This window comes from Eschrichtius robustus, chromosome 12 (genome assembly GCF_028021215.1).
Source record: "Eschrichtius robustus isolate mEscRob2 chromosome 12, mEscRob2.pri, whole genome shotgun sequence".
Classification (NCBI taxonomy): domain Eukaryota; kingdom Metazoa; phylum Chordata; class Mammalia; order Artiodactyla; family Eschrichtiidae; genus Eschrichtius; species Eschrichtius robustus.
The window spans coordinates 36,066,186-36,082,693 of record NC_090835.1 but is presented as its reverse complement, the minus strand read 5'-3'; the positions used below and the strand labels follow the sequence as shown (position 1 = coordinate 36,082,693).

Sequence of the window (16,508 nt, the reverse complement as noted above, 5' to 3'; positions counted from 1 at the left end):
AAAAGTTACCACTGGTTGATATTTTGACTCAATCCAAAAACGGTAGAGTTATCCTTACTTTCTTCCCTTTCTTTCACATCTCACATCCAATCCATCAGAAAATTCTGGGTACTACGTTTAAAAATATCCCAAATCTAATCACCTTCCACCATTTCTACTGCTATCTCTCTAAGCGCAAGGTCTAACAACAATATCTTTCACCTTTTAATCACACAATAAAATCTAAAATTTGGGAGACTGCAAAGGCCCTATGTGATCTGACCCCTAGTTCCCGACCCTGCTCCTGCATCCCCAACCAGCCTCTTGTTTGCTCACTGCACTCGAGGGACACTGAGTTTCTTGCCACTACTCTCTAACCATGTTCTTTCCTCAAAGTCTCTGTGTTTGTTATTTCCTCCGCTTAGACTCATTCCCCTGTCATTGACAGCTTTACGTTATTCAAGCCTCTACTCAACACCTCTCCAGAAAAGCCTTCCACCAGAAAGGCCTTCCATCAGTGTGCATCTAAAGTAGAAACCTCCAGCCTCTGCTTTCATTATCTTCACGGCATTCATTCCTACCTGCAAGCATACCATGTCTTTTTATCTTCCCCATTAGACAATAAACTCTGTGAAGACAGGAACTTTGTTTTGGTCACTCCTACATCTCTGTCACAGCAGAAACTCAATACATTTTTGTTGAGTGAGCAAAGATTCAAACACTCCATTGGAATCCAATAATCCCAATTCACATAAGCTCCCTAAAAGCAGGGTTTTGTTCACTGACTATCCCCACTGCCCAAAACAATGCCTGTCACTAGCAAGTCTGTGATAAACAGCTGCTGAATGAGTATACCCTTGGGGAGCCTGTGCTTCACACAAACACAAGGAGGCAAATACAAGGATGCTCACTCACCACAGCACTGTTTCTAACAGCAACAGACAGAAGCAATCAGTAGAAGAATAGATAAATTATGGCAATCCTACAATAGAGTACTACTACATATAGCAGGTGAAATAAATGAACTATATTGACATATATAAATCTCAAAAAAAATCACATCAAGTAAAAACAGCAGGTGCAGAATGAAAAGCACAAGATACAACTTAGGCTTCAAAACAAAACTGCAATATAATGTTTATAAATACAGATCAATAACAGTATAAAAAAAGGATGGGAAGAATATACATCGACATTAACAGTGCTACCTTTGGGGATGGAGGGAAGCAAAGAAGATTAGAAGGAAAGTACAAAAGAGCCTTAAACTGTATTATGTTTTATTTCTTTTAAAAAATGAAAAAACACATGAAAACATGTTCAACATCATTAGGGAAATGCAAATCAAAACCACAGTGAGACACCACCTCACACTCATTAGGATGGCTATTATCAAAAAAGCAGAAAATAAGTGTAGGCAAGGCTGTGAGAAATTGGAATCTTTGTGCACTGCTGGTCTCGGAATATAAAATGGTACAGCCACTGTGGAAAAAATTTTGGTGCTTTCTCAAAAAATTAAAAATATAATTACCATATGATCCAGCAATTCCACTTCTGGGTATATACCCAAAAGAACTGATAGCAGGGACTCAAACAGATATCTATACATGAATGTTTATAGCAGCAATATTCACAATAGCCAAAAGGCGGAAGTAACTGACTCAAGTGTCCATCAACAGATGAATGGATAAACAAAATGTGCTATATGCATGCAATGAAATATTATTTAGTCATAAAAAGGAAGGAGGGGCTTCCCTGGTGGCACAGTGGTTAAGAGTACGCCTGCCAATGCAGGGGACACGGGTTCGAGCCCTGGTCCGGGAAGATCCCACGTGCCGCGGAGCAACTAAGCCCGTGCGCCACAACTACTGAGCCTGAGCTCTAGAGCCCATGAGCCACTACTACTGAGCCCACGTGCCACAACTACTGAAGCCCGCATGCCTAGAGCCCGTGCTCCGCAACAAGAGAAGCCACCGCAATGAGAAGCACCTGCACCGCAGCGAAGAGTAGCCCTTGCTCGCCACAACTAAAGAAAGCCCTCATGCAGCAATGAAAACCCAATACAGCCAAAAATAAATAAATAAATTTATATATATAAAAAAAACAGCACCACATCTCTGAAAAAAAAGGAAGGAAATTCTGACACAGGCTACAGGCTACAATGTGGATGAACCATGAGAACATTACACTAAATGAAATAAGCCAGCCACAAAAGGTCAAATATTCTATGATTCCACTTACTTGAGGTAGTTAGAGTAGTCAAATTCATAGAGACAGAAAGAAGAATGGTAGTTTCCAAGGACTAGGGGGAGAGGGGAATGGGGAGTTAGTGTTTAATGGGTACAGAGTTTCAGTATGGGAAGATGAAAAAGTTTTGGAGATGGACGGTGGTAATAGTTACACAATAACGTGAATGTATGTAATGCCACTGAACAGTACACTTAAAAATGGCTGAAGTGGTCAATTTTATGTTATGGATACTTTACCACAATTTTAAAAATGAAAACAAATATTGGACAATGTTAATTTATTATTTATTAATTTCTAAATTCTGCATTGTAGGTACGTGGGTGTTTCCTATATTGTTTTCCATTCGTTTCTATGTATTTGAAATTTTTCCCTAGAAATACAACAAACCAACAAAGACTTTATTGGGAGCATTCTGGAAGTATGAGCCAGTAGAAAGTCAACTTCCATCACTAAAACATAACAAGGCTGGACATTCATATTCATGGTCCTTGGCAAGAACCCTAGTCCCTCAAACAGCATGCTGATTTAAAAATAAAAAATAAACAGTAACAATAAAAGCAGCAAATGAAAGGACTAAAATCTCTCATTCATCAAAAACTACCTAAAAACTGAGAAGAAACTAGACTAATGATCTGATAGAAAAGTCAGCAAAACACATGAAAAGAGAATTTATTTATTTTATTTTTAATAAATTTATTTTATTTTTGGCTGCATTGGGTCTTCGCTGCTGTGCATAGGCTTTCTCTAGTTTCGGTGAGCAGGGGCTACTCTTCGTTGCGGTGCGTGGGCTTCTCATTGCGGTGCGTGGGCTTCTCATCGCGGTGGCTTCTCTTGTTGCGGAGCACAGGCTCTAGGTGTGCGGGCTTCAGTAGTTGCGGCACGCAGGCTCAGTAGTTGTGGCTCGCGGGCTCTAGAGCGCAGGCGCAGTAGTTGTGGCACATGGGCTTAGTTGCTCCATGGCATGTGGGATCTTCCCGGACCAGGGCTTGAACCCATGTCCCCTGCATTGGCAGGCGGATTCTTAACCACTGCACCACCAGGGAAGTCCCGAGAATTTATTTTTAAAAAATGCAAATAGTCCTTAAACATATGGAAACGTGTGCAAATTTATTCATTTTTTAAAAATGCAAATGGAAACTACATTGAGATATCAGATGGAAAAAATTCCGAAGTCTGACAACACACTCCATGGTGAGGCAGGTAATTAAGCAGGTAAAGCATAACGACATAACCCCGGTGAAAGAACTTGGCAATATCTAGCAAAATTACATACGTATTTACCTTTTGATCCAGCAATCCCACTTCTAGGAATCTATCCCAAAGATATGCTGGCAAAAATACAAAAAGACATATGTACAAAGCTATTCATTGCAGTACTATATGTAATACCAAGACTGGAAACAACCCAAATGTCCATCAATAAGGAACAGGGTGAATAAAATACGGTATATACATCCAGTACTATACATCTGTAAAAAAGAATGAGAATGATTTCCACATACTGATGTGGAATAATCTTCAGTATACACTAAGTGAAACAGCAAAACACAGAGCAGTTTTCATTGTAGCTCTCGTTTTTGTATTAGGTGAGAGAGAGATGAATATATATGTAAATGCTCACACATATCTTTTTACATTTTAAAACATGAAAAATAGAATAAAAAGTAATAAAACTTGTTATATATATGGAGAAGAATAAAAAGGATGAATACTATCAGGATGAAAGTGGGAATGTTGTTATATAATTTTGACTTTGTAACTATGTATATACTTACACAATTTAGAAACATTTAAATTAAAAATTCTAAAAACTGAAAATGAACTTAAACAAATATGCCTAACTGTTGGTGTCAAAACCGCAAAGAAAACAGGATCCCTTTAAGTCATTAATAAAATACAAAATTTTGACTGCAAACCCAAGTGGAATATATCTAAAGGCAAAACCATAAAGAAATCTTAAACTATACACTATTATCCTACTGATATTTGGAAGGCTGGTATTGTTATTGTGAAAAAATTATATGAATATTATAGGATAAAAACAAATAAGTGATACTAAAGACATTACAAAACAACACATTTCTAAAAGAAAAGAGACACGAATATAAAATCAAAGAAATAAAAACCCTGTAATTTTAAATTAAAATTGTAAATATCAGATGAAGCCATCTGATTTTCTTTTCTCTTCAAAAGACGTGTATTTCCTAGCTATGTCTAAGGATAAGACCTAGAAGAAATGGCAATCTGCTATCAATGAGCACCCCAGCACCTGGACTGTAGACTGTAAATATCATATCCACTTAAAAAAAAAAGAGCTCCTCCGAGAAATGGCAGATTGCAAGCTTGGGGCAGGAAATGTGCAAGAGGGACCTTGGAATCTTATTATGTCAGAAAGCAAGGACTATAACTATCAAAGATATATGACGTCACATCCAAAGAACACAGGAACCAATCTGAAAGAACTCTCATTGGTCTAGAATGAGGCAATTTGATCATCAAATGAATGATGACAGCAATGGATTCAAATTCATATATAAAATATATATGTAATGTATATACGATATGAGTTAATAATAACACTTAAAAGAAAACAAATCAACTTCCTAAATAGCAGAGTGAGTACCTCAGTGAACCCACTCTTCCAGAAAAGCAGCAAAAATACTGGCTAAACAATGAAAATTGACCATTTCAAAGTTCTGAAATTAACTGAAGGCACAGAACAAACTGAAAAGCATCTATCAAGACAAGTTACAGAACCTCTGTTAGAATAGTGGGATTGTGGCTCTTAAGTTGGAGCTATTCCCATCTTTCATTCCTCCCCAGCTCAAGACAGAAATTTTAGAACTGAAAATACAATAACCAAAAAACAAAACAAAACAAACTCCTCTATAGATAAGCTCTACAGCAGAATGAGGAGGACAGGGAAAAAAACACCAAAATTAAAGAGCAATAAAAAACACCCAATTTCAACACCGGAGAGAAAAAAAAATGAAAAGAGCCTCACAGAGCTGTGCGACAATAGCAACAGATCTAACAAAAGTGTCTTCGGTGTCCCAAAAGAAGAGAAAGAGAACAGGGCAGAAAAAGTCCTAGAAGAAATAATGGCTGAAAATGTTCCAAATTTGTCAAAAGACGTAAGCCTATAGTTTTAAGAAGGTGAGAAAACTCCTAACAAGATAAACCCAAGGAAATCTGTGCACAGATACACAGAGTCAAACTGCTGAAAACTAGAGACAAAAAATCCTGAAAGCAGCAGCAAGAGAAACAATACCTCTTTTAAGGGGAGTGGTGGGAGACAGAATTCCAATGACAGGAAATTTTTCATCAGAAAGGGAGGCCAGAAGGCACAATATTTTTCAGGAGATGAAGAAAAGAACTTTCAACTCAGAATTCTATATTTAGCAAAAACAGCCTTTAATAATGAGTGGCAAAATTAAGATATTCTCAGATGAAGGGAAACTAATGAATTCTATCACCAAGAGACCTACCCTAACAAAATGGCTCAAGGAAATTCTATAAACAGAAATGAAATGACAGAGAAGGAATCTTGGAAAATCAGGAAGGAATAAAGAACAATGAAAAGAGTAAAAATACTGGAAAACATACATTTTCCTTCTCCTCTTGAATTTTCTAAATTATATTTGACAGTTGAAGCAAAACTTTTAACAATATCTGATGTGGTTCTCAAAACATGTAGACGAATATTTAAGACAAGTTTATTATAAATAAGAGTAGGTAAAGAGACATAAAAATAGGTAAAATTTTTACACTTCACTCAAATTAACAAAATGATAAAACCAGCAGAGTGTGATAAGTATATATAATGTAATACCTAGAGCAACCACTAAAAAGCTATACAAAGAGAAACACTCAAGAACAGTGTACAGACAAATCAAAATGAAATTCTAAAAAAAAGTTCAAGTAACCCACAGGAAGGCAGGAAAAGATAGGAACAAAAAAACAGAGAAAACAGGGCTTCCCTAGTGGCACAGTGGTTAAGAATCTGCCTGCCAATGCAGGGGACGTGGGTTCAAGCCCTGGTCCGGGAAGATCCCACATGCCGTGGAGCAACTAAGCCCGTGTGCCACAACTGCTGAGCCTGTGGTCTAGAGCTCGCAAGCCACAACTACTGAACCCTCAAGCCACAATTACTGAAGCCCGTGTGACTAGAGCCTGTGCTCTGCAACAAGAGAAGCCACCACAATGAGAAGCCCGCGCACCGCAACGAAGAGCAGCCCCCGCTCGTGGCAACTAGAGAAAGCCTGTGGGCACCAACGAACACCCAACGCAGCTAAAAATAAATAAATAAATAAATGTATTTAAAAAACAGAGAAAACAAATGGACAAAAATGGCAGACGTGAGCCCTAACATATCAATAATTACATTAAGTGTAAATGGTCTACACCAGTTACAAGACTGAAAAAAATATTTTTTAATGACTACATGCTGTTACAAGAAACTTACTCCAAATATAACGATTTACACAGGTTGAAAGTGAAAGGATGAGAGACTTCCCTAGTGGTGCAGTGGTTAAGAATCCGCCTGCCAATGCAGGGGACACAGGTTCGATCCCTGGGCCAGGAAGACCCCACATGCCGCGGAGCAACTAAGCCCATGGGCCACAACTACTGAGCCACACGCCGAAACTACTAAAGCCAGTCTGTGCGCTCTAGGGCCTGCATGTCTCAACTACCGAGCTGCGTGCTGCAACTACTGAAGCCCACATGACTAGAGCCTCTGCGTCTCAACAAGAGAAGTCACAGCAATGAGAAGCCCACGCACCGCAACGAAGAGTAGCCCCTGCTCGCCACAACTAGAGAAAGCCTGCGCACAGCAACAAAGACCCAGTGCAGCCAAAAATAAATAAAATTTAAAAAAAAAAGAAAGAAAGTGAAAGGATGAAAAGGATATACCATGCAAATATTAATAAAAAGAAAGTAGGAATAGGTAAATCTGTAGAGACAGAAAGTAGACATGGTTGCCAGAGGGTAGATTAAGCAAGAAATGACTGCTAATGGTTTCTTCTGAGCAGTGATGAAAACGTTCTGGAATTAGGTAGTAGTGTTGGTCACACAACTTTGTGTATATACTAAAAACCACTGAACTGTATGTATACTCTCAAAGTGTAAATTTTATAGTATGTGAATTATATCTTAAAAAAAAGACAAATATTTCAATAAAGATGTTTTCAGGAAACCTCTATAGTTAAAAAAATTATTAAAAGCAAACAAACAGTATGATTAATAAATGAGCCAAAAATACGAAGACATGGTACTGAAGGGGATACAGGGATGGCAAGTAAGCACCTGTTCAACATCACCTGCATCACCTGTTCAACATCATTTGCATTCAGCCAATAGGGGAAAGAAAATTAAGACCAGGATGAGCTATCATTACACATCTACCAGCATGACCTAAATAAAAATAGTGACAATACCAAACGGCCGTGAGGATGTGAAGAAATCAGATCTCACATACTGCTGCTAAGAATGCATAATGGTACGGCCACTCTGGAAAGTAGGTGTGCTCCTCGGCATTTATCCCAGAAAAACGAAATTTTATGTATATGATTGTTTATAGCAGCTTTATTCATAAAAACCAAAAACTAGAAGCAACCAAAATGTACTGCAACAGATGAACGGTTAACCAAACTGCAGTATATCCATGGAATACTACCAAGCAATAAAAGGGAACAGACTACTGATACATTCAAGAATTTGGATGGATCTCAGGGGCATTATTTTCAGTGAAAAAAGCCCATCTCAAAAAGTCACATACTGTGTGGTTCTATTTATGTAACATTCTGGAAATGACAAAATTATAGAGATGAAGAACAGATTAATGGTTACCTGGGGTTAGGGAATATTGGGGAAGAGGAGTAGGTTTAACTATGAAGGGGCAGTACAAAGGAGCTCTGTGTGGTGATGGAATAGTTCTGTATCTTGACTGAGGTGGTGGTTACAGGAATCTACACATGCTAAAATGACAGAACTACATACATTTTATACATAGATCAATTTCCTAGCTTTTATATTGTACTATACTTAAATGAGATGTAACTTACAGTAGAAACTGGGTGAATGGTACATGAGAACTGTCAGTATTTTTGCAAGCTCCTATGAATTGATAATTACCTCAAAAGAACCTAACTTTCTTTTTTTTTAATGAAGTCTGCTCGTAAAAGTTATTTACTTTTTCAACAAACATGCTGAGTACCCCCCCCCCAACTCAGTGCCAGGTTCTCTGCCAGGTACAAAGAAAGACAACTCATGTCTTCAAAGAGCTTCCCATTTAGTGGTAGAAAGATAAGCCAGACAACATAACACAGGTAAGTAATGGAATTCTGCACTCTGAAGAATGGATTTTGCTCAGCAAAACCAATACCTGCATCAATCTGCTGCTCCCCGTTCATTTCCACAGCACATGGGTGATCTCCTCCCCACACAGAGGACAGGCCTTATAGTTATGCTACAATCTGAAGATTACTTGCAGTTCTCAAGCATCTGTTCAATGGGCATCCAAGGGTCCAAATGAAAGTGCTGAAAAATCAAAAAGAACACATTAACAGGCTGCAGCCCAGTGTTTATTCAGTCATAAGACATGACACTCAGGTGGGCTGAAAGGGCAGATAAAACAAAAATACACTGGCAGAATAGATGGAATTAGAGAAAAAAAATTTGACACCTTTTCTAATTTTGAAGACTGTGTGTGTGTGTGTGTGTGTGTGTGTGTGTGTAGAGAGAAAGAGCTATCAAGATCTTGATATCTAAAAATCACAACAAATAAACATATATATGAATCACTACCCGTTCAACTTAGATTATAATACTGAGCACCACTATCCACAAAAACTCTAATTCCTAATGAAATCCTGGGGGGGAAAGTTAGCTTTCAATGCCCTGTCTTAACCAGTAAATAAGATTCAGGATACGACATATTATTTTATCTAGTTTTCCATTTCATTTACCTAGAATATTATGCAGAACCAAAAAGTATCAACTATATTTGTCTACAATTACACTTATAAAGAGAGCTCAATCCCTCCAAAATAACCTCTGAAACCATTTATTCTTTTTTAAAAAGGCTTTATTGGGATATTAATTCACATGCCAAAATTTCCCATTTTAAGTGTACAATTCAATAATTTTCAATAAATTTACAGAGTTGTATAACCATCACTATAATCCAATTTTAGAATATTTCCATCACCCTGGAAAGAAACTTCATTCCCCACTTGCAGTTCTTCTCCATTCCATCCCTAGCCTCAGGCAACCACTAATCTGCTTTTGCCTCTAGAGATTTTGCCTCTTCTGGACATTTCACACAAATGAAATTATACAACATGTGGTCTTTTGCACCTGACTTCTTTCACTCAGCATGTTTTTGAGGCCCATCCATGCTGCAGCATGGATGAATCTATTTATTCTTGCTTTACATACATGTAAAACAATCTAAGATACTGCCTTTATATATGCCTAACAGATTAGAAAGAGTAAATGCAAGGGGGAAAAGGAGCTGCTGCAGGAAGGTGTGATGTGAACTAACCTCAAGGGCAACAATGAAGAAAACTATAAAGGTGGAATAGGAACTCAACAGCCACAGCTGCCTGGGTGATACCTACAAGAGCAAACAACTCTGAACCTCTCAAAAAGATTCTGATTCTGTATTAGATCCCCAGTAATAGACCATCGTAAAAATCTTTTAAACACTAAGAAAAAATTAGTTTAAATTTTAACAGACTCTTTGAAAAGGTACAAGCTACCTCAAGTACAACAGCATGAGCTGGGTGATAGGGATACCCAGATTCTAGCCCCAGCTCTACCCATAACTAACTATGCAATCTTATACAGACTATATTATGTCCATTTTTAAAATCTGTAAAAGGAGTGTAACATTTTCAGATTTTAAAACTAAATTTCATATTGAGCATAGAGAAAATCTTAATAACAGTTAAAATTATGGATATCCCATTTGAGGTAACTGCCAGTTATCCAAAATCTTTTCATACAACATAAGCACTGAAACTCACACTTTCACAGATAGGAACAACTGAATAGAATACTGGTAGTGAGATTTAAAGCCTCTAAATAAGCTTTATTCTCTCAGTTTACTTTCCTACCCCAAGCCCAAAACATTCAAACTGTACCATTCCACCTGCTAATTCATTCACTCCCCATATTTATTAAACACCAGCTCATTACCATCCACTATTCTAGGGAATAAGGGTAAAGCAATCAAGAGACACTTGGTTCCTGCATTCATGATGCTTATTTTCACCTGGTGTAAGACAATTTAAGCCAACAATTTAAAACAATTATTTAAAGTGCTATGAAGGAAAAGCAGCAGTGGGTGCTAAGATAGAACATAATGGCAGACCTAACCTAAACTAAGAGGTCACTGACAGCATCCCTGGGGCGGGGAAAGGTATTTAAGCTGACACGAAAGGGGAAACAGCAGTTAGGCAAAAAGGGCAGAAAGGAAATAGTTCAGGAATAGGGAGCAGCACATACAAAGGCTCTACGGTGGGGAGGAACTGAGAGCAGGCCACTGTGGCTGGAGCATGGGAACCACCCGGGTAAGTGGCACACCATGAAACTGGACAGGAAGAGTAGGAGTAACGCAGTTGACACATACTGAGGATTCACCATGAGCGGGGTACTGTCCAAAGCACTGAAACATATTAACCCATTTAATACTCTCAACAACTGGACAAGGTGACATCACTATCATGAGGAAACAGGCACAATACAGGTACTACCTGCCAGTGTCCCACAGCTAGCTAAGTAGGAAAACCAGGTTTCAAACCTAGCAAAACGTCCACATTATATGTCCTCAAACGCTGTATTATAGTGCCTCTCAATGGGAAGCAACCGAGGATCAAATCTGTGTTTTTAAAGATATCACTCTGGAAAAAAAAAAAAATTACTCTGGACCCAATCAGAGAAACCATAAAGGAGTGCCAAAAACCATAAAAGTATAAAATTTCTACATGGCAAAAGACCATAAATAAAATTCAAAGATAAGAGAGTAGGTCTTAAAAGTTCTCATCACACAAAAAAATTTTTTCTAACTGTGTACGGTGACAGATATTAACTAGATTTACTGCGGTAATCTTCACAATGTATACAGATATCAAATCATTATGCTGTACGCCTGAAACTAATATAATGTTATATGTCAATTTTACTTCAATAAAAGTAAATAAATAAGACAGTTGAGATGGGTGAAAATATTAGCAACATGTAAGATAATGGATTAATTTCCATATACAAGCTCCCATAATTCAACAAGAAAAAAAGAAAAGAAAAATCGGCAAAATATGTAATTAATCCACACTAAAAATGAGAGTTAATACTTACAAAAATATGCTCAATCTCATTAGTAGTGAAATAATAGGACTTTTTAATCAAATACTATTTTTTTCACCTTTCCAATTGGTCAAATTTTTAAAACTAAAAATCTCCAGAGTTGGAAAGGAAGACAGACAAAGGGAGAGAGTATATATTGGTACTATCTTTTTGGAGAGGAATTTAATGATAAATAATTTAACATATAAAGATTTAAAAGACAAACTCTTTGACCAATAATTCTACTGTTAAGAACCTTTCCCACAACACAATATGTGGAATCTAAAAAAGTGATACAAATGAACTTATTTACAAAACAGATATAGACTCACAGACATAGAAAACAAACTTATGGTTACCAAAGGGTAATGGCAGGGGAGGGATAAATTAGGAGTTTGGGATTAACAGATACACACTACTATATATAAAATTGATAAACAGCAAGGACCTACTGTAGAGCACAGGGAACTATATTCAATATCTTGTAATAATCTATAATGGAAAAGAATCTGAAAAAGAATAGATATATAGGGGCTTCCCTGATGGCGCAGTGGTTGAGAGTCTGCCTGCTAATGCAGGGGACATGGGTTCGAGCCCTGGTCTGGGAAGATCCCACATGCCGCAGAGCAACTAGGCCCGTGAGCCACAATTGCTGAGCCTGCGCGTCTGGAGCCTGTGCTCTGCAACAAGAGAGGCCGCAACAAGAGGGGCCGCGATAGTGAGAGGGCCGCGATAGTGAGAGGCCCGCACACCGCGATGAAGAGTGGCCCCCACTTGCCGCAACTAGAGAAAGCCCTCACACAGAAACGAAGACCCAACACAGCCATAAAAAAAAAAAAAAAAATATATATATATATATATATGTATGTATAACTTAATCACCTTGCTTTACACATGAAACTAACACAACATTGTAAATCAACTATACTTCAATAAAAAATAAATAAAAAATAAGCACTCTTGAACAACAACAACAAAAGAACCTTTCACACAACACAAATGTGTGGAAGGCTACATAGCCAATGATGTTTGCTGCTGTATTATCTCTAACAGTGAGAAACCAGAAACAGCCTATATGTCCATCAAATGTGAATGAGATGGCTACAGACATTATGATACACCTACACTAGGAAATACTTTGTAATCATTAGAAGAATTCAAGTAGATCCATAAAAGCATATGGGAATGTCATCTATATTCTCAATGAAAAAAGCAAGTGAAGGACAATTATCATTTATATTAACTTTTCAAAATCCTATGTCCATTGTTTACTTGGCTATGTGACTTTCCACAATCACCTTATTGGTGCCAATGATATCACTAATAAAATGGAGTATAACAGTACTGTACCTACCTCACCGGACTGACAGGATAAGTAGGATAAACAATGGAGTGCATGTAGCATAGAGCTACATAGTAAATGCTGAGTTAATGTTAACTGTTATGCAATATTGACAGATTCAAGTTCCTATGGCACTAACTTAGGGTCATCTCTACATACAGTCTTGAAACTTCATCATGGGTCTGATGTAACAAAATTATCTGTTGGTTTACTAGGCTGTGAAGATGTCATCCACTGCTTACACTCATAAACTCTTGAAATACGTCAGCATATTTTGTGCAGTGAGCCACATAGTGCGATAATAATAATTATTATTATTAATAAATCTTCAAAGCCAAAAAGACATGAGTTGGGGGAAATGCAAGTCTTATGTAGCTGAAACTAAGAATGTAACTTTAAAAAAATTAAGTTATAATTAACATACACTATTACATAAGTTTCAGGTGTAGTGATTCAGTATTTTTTTTAAATTTTTCTTTATTTATTTTTGGCTGCGTTGGGTCTTTGTTGCTGCGCGCGGGCTTCCTCTAGTTGCAGTGAGTGGGGGTTACTCTTCGCTGCGGTGTGCGAGCTTCTCGTTGCGATGGCTTCTCTTGTTGCAGAGCACGTGCTCTAGGCACATGGGCTTCAGTAGTTGTGGCTCGCAGGCTCTAGAGCGCAAGCTCAGTAGTTATGGCGCACGGGCTTAGTTGCTCCATCGCATGTGGGATCTTCCCGGACCAGGTCTCGAACCTGTCTCTCCTGCATTGGCAGGTGGATTCTTAACCACTGAGCCACCAGGGAAGCCCCCAGTATTCTTATATCACTGCAAGAAGACCATTTACCATCTGTCAACATACAAAGTTGTTAAAAAGGGCTGTGACATTTTTTCGATCTTACAGCATCACTTAGATTTTAACAAATAAACAATTAGTTCATTGTCTTAATAGGATCATGAGACATAAACTGATGAAGCCTTTTGCTCTAGAACATCTGTCAGATCTTTCTCTTTATTGCTAGTCTGCTCTCTTTTTATGCAGCGAGGAAAAAAACAGTAAAATATCGAGAAACTTAAAATATAAAAATTTAATTCACTTTTCATTTATTTCCTATTCATGTTAAACTGTTTTACTGTCTTTATCATTGATTTTGGTATTATAATTCCTCTTGTGGTGACCAGAATACATCAGAATTATTTATTTAAATAAATAAGTTCTCATGAACTAACTAATCTGGACCTTGTTCATCTTACTTAGAATTCTTTCAGTGAACTAAACAGCAGTCTAGATATTTACAGGAGGTTCTAATAAAAGAGACTAAAGCCAGTATTTTAAAATAGGAAACACTTCTAAGAAACCTAAATAACAATTTAAAAAAGCAAAGCTAATTGTACAAAACCAGCTTTGATGTCAAACACACACACACACAGGCACACAAAGAAAACAGAAACAAAACCCAGGTAGAATAAAACTGAACTGAATTCGCTATTCCATTTTTAGTGATATATCAATATAAAATAAAACCACCATGGAATACTTATCTTTTAATAGATTTTTTAAAAGATGTAAAAGTCATCTGAACAATAAACAGCTACATGATGCTTCCTCTCTCATCCTATTTCAGTTTACCCATGCAGTCCACACTCTAAGCTTATACTACTCGGCTCCACGTTAATGCTCTTGATTTTCAAGGCTAAGATTAAACACTAAGTAAGAGTATTTATTATGTAGAAAAGTTACAATAATGCAAGAGAGATTTCTGTAGCATGAGTCCTCAGCCAAATGATTTAACATGTTAGACATAATTTTTAAAGCACTTAGGAAGAAGGACAGAAACTCAGTGTGACTATAACGATATGACCTAGTATGTATGGTGTTTGCAAGAAAATGCTTTAATTCAGTAAATATTTACCAGACAGTTAAAAGGAAAATTCCCACTAACTAACATGCTTGAATTTGCACTCCTCTCCCTCAACTGAACAAATGGAAGGTCAGTAGTAATTTCAAGTATGTTGTAAATATGGTAAGTGCAAACAATTCAGCAAATCAGATGCTCCATTTTGGGCAGATTTGCAAAGTTAACCGTGCCCTTGACGGTAAATGCTAGTGGTAGAGTCACTGTATTTTTTGTTCCCCAACAGGTGTTGATTTCAGTTGGCCTTTCACTCTCCATAAGGGTTAATCATCACTCCCTGACCTTGTGCACATCTTATTTGACAGGCTATCTAAATTAAATCTTATGCTTCCATCTGTCAAATGTCCATGTAATTTGATTATCATGGGTAGAAATTTTCTATTGTTTCATTAAGTTGTTTGTTGTTGTTGTTTTTAACCCACTGCTACATGTTTAACTAGGGAGATAAAAAATAAGTCTGTTAAGTTGACAAATCTTAGCCACTCAAATCATCTAAGTTAAATCTGACCCTAACTTAGCTTTTTCATGATTATGTAAATGCAACACAGGGCACATCTATCTCAGTTGAACAAATCAGTACTTATTAATTTACAAAGCCAGTAAAAGCTTTAAACAAAACCCACAACTCAAGAATACCCTAATTTTTTTAAAAGGTGCTCAACATCACATCATCAGGGAAATGGCAATCAAAACCACAGTGAGATACCATCTCACACCTGTCAGAATGGCTATTATCAGAAAGACAAGAAATAACAAGTGTTGGCAAGGATGTGGAGGAAATCCCTGTGCACCACTGGTGGGAATATAAATTGGTGTAGGCACTGTGTGAAAACACTATGTAGATTCTTCAAAAAATTAAAAATAGAACTACCATATGATCCAGCAGTTCCCCTTCTGGGTACGTGAAATGAAAGGAAATGAAAACACTAACTCAAAAAGATACCTACACCCCCATGTTCATTGCAGCATTATTTACCATAGCCAAGACATGGAAGCAACCTAACTGTCCATGGATGGATGGATAAAGAAGATGTTGTGTACATATATATACATACACAATCGAATCATTTTGCAATATATGTATATATCAAATCACAGTGTTGTACAACTTGGGCTAATACAATGTTATATGTCAATTATATCTCAATCTTTTAAAAAGCCAAATTACGAGGCAATATTTTAAAAGGGTTATTTTGGACTAACAATGAGAAATTTTTAAGTAAAATATGGTACAAACATACAATGTATTACTACATGGCCAATAAAACTATGCTAGAGAAATGTTTTCTTTCCCAATCAAAATCCCAATAGGGTATTTTATTCACCTTGATGAGCTAATTTTTAAATGCATCTAAAAGAGAAAATGTACAATCTAGCTACATTTTTGTAAAAGATGATATATGATGAAGCTAGTTCCTTCTATCAAAATATTAAAACAGTGTAGTATTAGTGCAAGAAAAGACAAATACATCCATAAAATAGAATGAGATTGAGAAATAGATGCATTTATATGAGAGTACAGTTTGTGATACAATGGCATCCCATATCAATTGTGAAAGGATGAACAAACTAATAATAAAGAATTGGCTATCCATTTTGGGAGGAAAAAAATTAGATCCTTACTTCATGCTGCAACATAAATAAATCCCAGGTGAATTAAAAGAGCAAAACATGAAAATTAAGACTCCAAACAAATTAA

The 16,508-nt window shown here is 37.0% G+C and overlaps 1 protein-coding gene across 4 annotated transcripts in view; it reads right to left on the bottom strand.

The window, feature by feature from the left end:
• SFMBT1 (Scm like with four mbt domains 1) overlaps positions 1-16,508 on the bottom strand; it is a 130,291-nt gene that overhangs the window by 49,202 nt on the left and 64,581 nt on the right. For all 4 annotated transcript variants that reach the window (XM_068558918.1, XM_068558921.1, XM_068558919.1 and 1 more), the window contains exon 2: positions 8,612-8,766. In XM_068558918.1, the coding sequence (XP_068415019.1) occupies positions 8,612-8,639 (28 nt within the window). In that variant the 5' untranslated portion in view covers positions 8,640-8,766. The remainder of the gene's footprint in view (positions 1-8,611; positions 8,767-16,508) is intronic.